The 4901-nt window shown below is 51.6% G+C and overlaps 1 protein-coding gene across 1 annotated transcript; it reads right to left on the bottom strand.

The window, feature by feature from the left end:
* Positions 1-2001: 2001 nt before the first annotated feature.
* On the bottom strand, positions 2002-4688 carry LOC133757445 (zinc finger protein 251-like). Its single transcript, XM_062187827.1, has 2 exons — positions 4521-4688; positions 2002-3977 (listed from the first exon to the last, which is right to left on the bottom strand). The coding sequence occupies exons 1-2, from the start codon at positions 4672-4674 to the stop codon at positions 2995-2997; spliced, it is 1137 nt and encodes a 378-aa protein (XP_062043811.1). The 5' UTR covers positions 4675-4688; the 3' UTR covers positions 2002-2994.
* Positions 4689-4901: the final 213 nt, after the last annotated feature.

Here is a 4901-nt window from a genome sequence, read left to right as displayed (position 1 = left end):
TTTAAAGATTTATTCATTTATTTGAAAGGCAAAGTCACAGAGAGGCAGAGGCAGAGAGAGAGAGAGAGATCTGCAATCCACTGCTGGTTCACTCTCCAGATGGCTGCAATGGCCAGAGCTGTGCTGATCCGAAGCCAGGATCCAGGAACTTCTTCCAGGTCTCCCACACTGGTGCAGGGGCCCAAGGACTTGGGCCATCTTCTACTGCTTTCCCAGGCCATAGCAGAGGGCTGGATTGGAAGTGGAACAGTCAGGACTCGAACCAGTGCCCATATGGGATGCCGGCACTGCAGGTGGTGGCTTTTTTACCCACTACACCACAGCGCCAGCCCCCAGAATTTTTTTTTTTTAAGTTAAAATACCAGGGCCAGGGGCTTGCGCCATGGCTCACTTGGTTAATCCTCCACCTGAAGCGCCAGCATCCCATATGGGTGCCGGGTTCTAGTCCCAGTTGCTCCTCTTCCTGTCAGCTCTCTGCTGTGGCCCAGGAAGGCAGTGGAGGATGGCCCAAGTGCTTGGGCCCCTGCACCTGCATGGGAGACCAGGAAGAAGCACCTGGTTCCTAGCTTCAGATCAGTGCAGTGCCGGCCGTAGCAGCCATTTGGGGAGTGAACCAGCAGAAGGAAGACTTTTCTCTCTGTCTCTCTCTGTCTATAACTCTACCTTTCAAATAAATTATACAAACACACACACACACACACACACCCCAGGGCCAGCAACATGTAAAACCACCTCCTGCAATGCTGGCATCCCATATTGGCACTGGTTCGAGTCCCAGCTGCTTCACTTCCAATCCAGCTCCCTGCTGATGGCCTGGGAAAGCAGTGGAGGATGAGCCAAGTGCTTGGGCCCCTGCACCCACGTGGGAGACCTGGATGAAGTTCTTGACTCCTGGCTCTTGGCTTTGGCCTGACCCAGCCCTGGCTGATGTGGCCATCTGAGGAGTGAGGTGGAAGACCCCTCTCTCTGACTCTTCCAAATAAATAAAGCTTTTTTTTTTTAGAAAACAAAAATACCAAGATCTACACCCTCATACCATGCCTTTGGGAATGCGACCTGGCAAAAGCACTTGGGAAGAGTTTGGCGGTTTCCTAAGAAGCAAGGAAGGCCTAGCAATCTCATGCCTAGCTACACATCAAAGAGAACAGAACACAAAGCAACCTGTGGTTCAAGGTTTTAGCAGCTTTACTCATAGCTGGCCAGACCAGCCTGTAGAGGTGCATGGGTAAACAAACTGGGCATCCATACAATGGAAAGCCACTGAGCAATGTGATGGTGCTGTGACGTAGCAGGTCACACCCCAGCCTGTGGCACTGGATCGCGAACCGGCTGCTCTACATCCAACCCAGCTCTCTGCTGTGGCCTGGGAAAGCAGTGGACAGTGGCCCAAGTGCTTGGGCCCCTGCACCCACATGGGAGACCCGGAAGAAACTCCTGGTTCCTGGCTTCAGATTAGCCCAGCTCCAGCTGTTGTGGCCATTTGGAGAGTGAACCAGCAGAAGGAAGACCTTTATCTCTCTCTCTGCCTCTCTGTAACTCTGCCTTTCAAATAAATTTTTTTTTTAAAGTGACCTGTTGAGACACACAATTGAGAAAGGTGCTGGAGAGAAACAGCTACACACAGTATGACTCTGGAAATGGACAAAGAATTCTGGGTGGAGATGGATGCTGCACCATGTGACTGGTGATGGTTAACACACAACTGTATTGTCAAAACCCATGGAATTTCACAGCAAAAAGAGTGAATTTTACTTTATTAAAATTGTATCTCAAAAAGTAAATAAATAAATTGTATCTCAATTAACCTGATTCTTAAAACCCTTACCATGGGCAGGCGTTTGGCGTAGAGGTTAAGATGCCCCTTAGGATGCCCACGTCCCATGTTTGAGTGCCTGGGTCTGGACCCCAGCTCTGCCCAGAGTGCTCCTTCCTGCTCATGTGGTGGAGGGCAGCAGGTGATGGCTGGAGTAGGAGGGTCCACAGCACCCACGTGGAAGACCTGGATTGCGTTCTGGGTCCTGGCTTCAGCCTGGCCCAGCCCAGGCTATCGTGAGCAGTTGGAGAATGAACCAGCACGTGGGAGATCTCTGCCTTCACATAAAGACATAAATTGAAAATTTGAAAATCTCTTACCAGTAACTGAAAATACTCAGAAGTGCAGCGACACAGCAGTGCCTGCTCTACTGGCCCGAAATTCCCTCCTCTGTGGACTGCAGAGATCCTCAGACCAAACCAACTTTCACTTCACAGGTGCAAGACTCAGGGCTCCAAGTGAGGGAGGGCTCCCCCGTGTGGCTGCTCTGGGGCGGTGACCCAGCCCATCTCGAGGGAGGAGAAAAAGCCCCGAAGCTGCCCAAAGGGCCCAGGTCCTCAGCGCCACCCTGGAAACAGATGTGGGACAGCTACAGGCCTGGGCATAGAAGGGGAGAGGTCAGGTGGCAGCCTGACCTGGGTGGACCTTCCATGCCCGCTGTTCATCCAGGCAACTGGGACGCAGCACCTGGGAGGGAACTCATGTGGCCTTTGTCGCATGCTCACTCCCAAGTTTAACGGCATCAGCTGTATCCAAGCTGCACTCAGACTCCTCATTCAACTTTTCAGGGATCTAGTGTCATGTGACTCAGGCCATGGTGCCCGCGGGGTAACCCTGGCACTCTCTCAGAATCCTGTGGCAAAAACCACATCATTAAGAGTCCACTAAGCGTCCTGTGCCAGGCACTGACCCTGGATCACCTGGTAACTGTTGCCTGAAATAAAGGAGCACCCCAGCTGGCCAGCGATGACCTCTGTCTGGCTGACATACGAAGCGTCTCCTCCCGCCTCTCCTCCTGTTTCTGCCAAGGTCCCTAATAAACGGAGCTCTGTAGCGCTCGACTTGTCTGCCGCCGGCAGCCAGTTCTCACAAACAGGGATTTCCTGAAACAAACTCGGATTCTCTCATCCCACCCAACATAAAATGAACGAAATGCAAAGTCATTTCCCACACTTCTCACATTAAAAATGTCTTTCTTGGAAAATCTTTCTGATGTGAATAAAGTATCTTTCAGATCCATCGTCTGAAGGGGCTTTTTCTCCAAGGTGAATCTGCTGACACTGGGTCAGCGCTGAGGCCGCACTGAGGCCGGGTCCACACTCTGGACGTGTACAGGGTTTCTTCCCAGAGTGGAGTTTTTCATCTCCAGTGGGTGCTGGGGTGGAACTGAAGGTTTTTCCAAGCTCATTATTGCCAAAGTGTTCCTTGCTGGTGTGAATTGTCCAGTGCAGAACAAGGCTTGCCCCATGGTTGACAGCTCTGCCACACCGGCCCCCAGCAGGAACTAGTCTCTGAGGGGCAGGGCTGGAGCCATGAGCGCAGGTGGGCCCACACTGCCTGCACTTGCGTGGGGTCCCTCTGTGAACCCTCTGATGCTGCGTGAGGGTGGACCTCCGGCTGAAGGCCTTCCCACAGTCACCACAGCTGTAGGGTTTCTCTCCAGTGTGGATGCGCTGGTGCAAGGTGAGCTGGGAGCTCTGGCTGAAGGCTTTGCCACACTCAGCGCACTGGTAGGGCTTCTCCCCAGTGTGCACCCTTCGGTGCTGAACGAGAGTGGAGCTCCGACTGAAGGCCCTGCCACACTCAGTGCACACATAGGGCTTCTCTCCAGTGTGGATCCTCACGTGCTCAGTGAGGTGGGAGTTGAAGCCGAAGGCCCTGCCGCACTCCCTGCACACATAGGGCTTCTCTCCAGTGTGCACCCTGTGATGGAGGAAAAGGCTGGAGCTCTGGCTGAAGGCCTTCCCACACTGACTGCATTTATGGGGCTTCTCACCCGTGTGGATCCTCTGATGCTGAATGAGGCTGGAGCTTCGGCTGAAGGCCTTCCCACAGTGACTGCACTCATGCGGCTTCTCGCCTGTGTGGATCCTCTGATGCTGAGTCAGCTGGGGGCTCTGGCTGAAGCCTTTCCCGCACTCATTACACTTGTAAGGTTTCTTTCCTGTGTGGATGATACGATGCTGAATGAGAGAGGAGCTTCGACTGAAGGCTTTCCCACATTCATTACACCCAAAGGGTTTTTCTCCTGTGTGGATTCTCTGATGCAGCAGGAGGTGGGAATTAAGCCCAAAAGTCTTCCCACATTCGTCACATTTAAATGGTTTCTGTCCCGTGTGAACGTGATGGTGCAAGGTGAGGCTGGAGCTGTGGGTGAAGGCTCGACCACACTGCCCACATTTGTAAGGCTTTTCCCCAGTGTGACGCCTCTGATGTCTCCGTAGGTCTGAATTGTACTTGAAGGTCTTGCTGCATATATCACATTTAAAGGCTCTCTCTCCTAGTTTATTTCTTTGAAGTCTTGCAGCATTTTGGCTCAAGTTCAAGTCTTTATCAACTGCACCACACTCCTGCGTCCTTTCTCCTGGAGCTCTCCCCCTACAAGTGACAGACTTTCCTCTAAAAACTCTTTTGTGAAGATGAGGTTTCTTCACACTCCTCCCAGGACAATCACCCAGCTTGCGGCCCCAAGCTTCCCGAAACTCACTGGCGCATGAATTAGCCCTGGAGAATCTTCTTGATATAAATTCTGGGTTTTTTACTTCTTCAGAGCATCGCTGGCTTAGAACTGACAGTTCCTTCTTAGTCCCAACCTCAGAATCTGTTACAAAAAACATAAATGAATTACTACAGAAAACCATCCACCAGGGATAATATTCACAGTGTGTCAAAGCTCCCATAAATTATACAAAAGGCAGACGCTCAAAAAAAAAAAAAAAAAAAAAAAAAGCAACAGGCAGAATTCAGAAGAGCCAATCAACCAAATAAAAAATATTCCAAGATTAAGGCAGGCATGTGCAGCGGGTCAAGCCACACCTGTGATTCCTGGATCCCAGACCGGGGTGTCTGTTTTGAATCCCAGCTACTC

Source organism: Lepus europaeus, chromosome 4, assembly GCF_033115175.1.
Source record: "Lepus europaeus isolate LE1 chromosome 4, mLepTim1.pri, whole genome shotgun sequence".
Taxonomy (NCBI): Eukaryota; Metazoa; Chordata; class Mammalia; order Lagomorpha; family Leporidae; genus Lepus; species Lepus europaeus.
The sequence above is the reverse complement of the archived record's forward strand: the minus strand, read 5'-3'. Positions and strand labels throughout refer to the sequence as shown.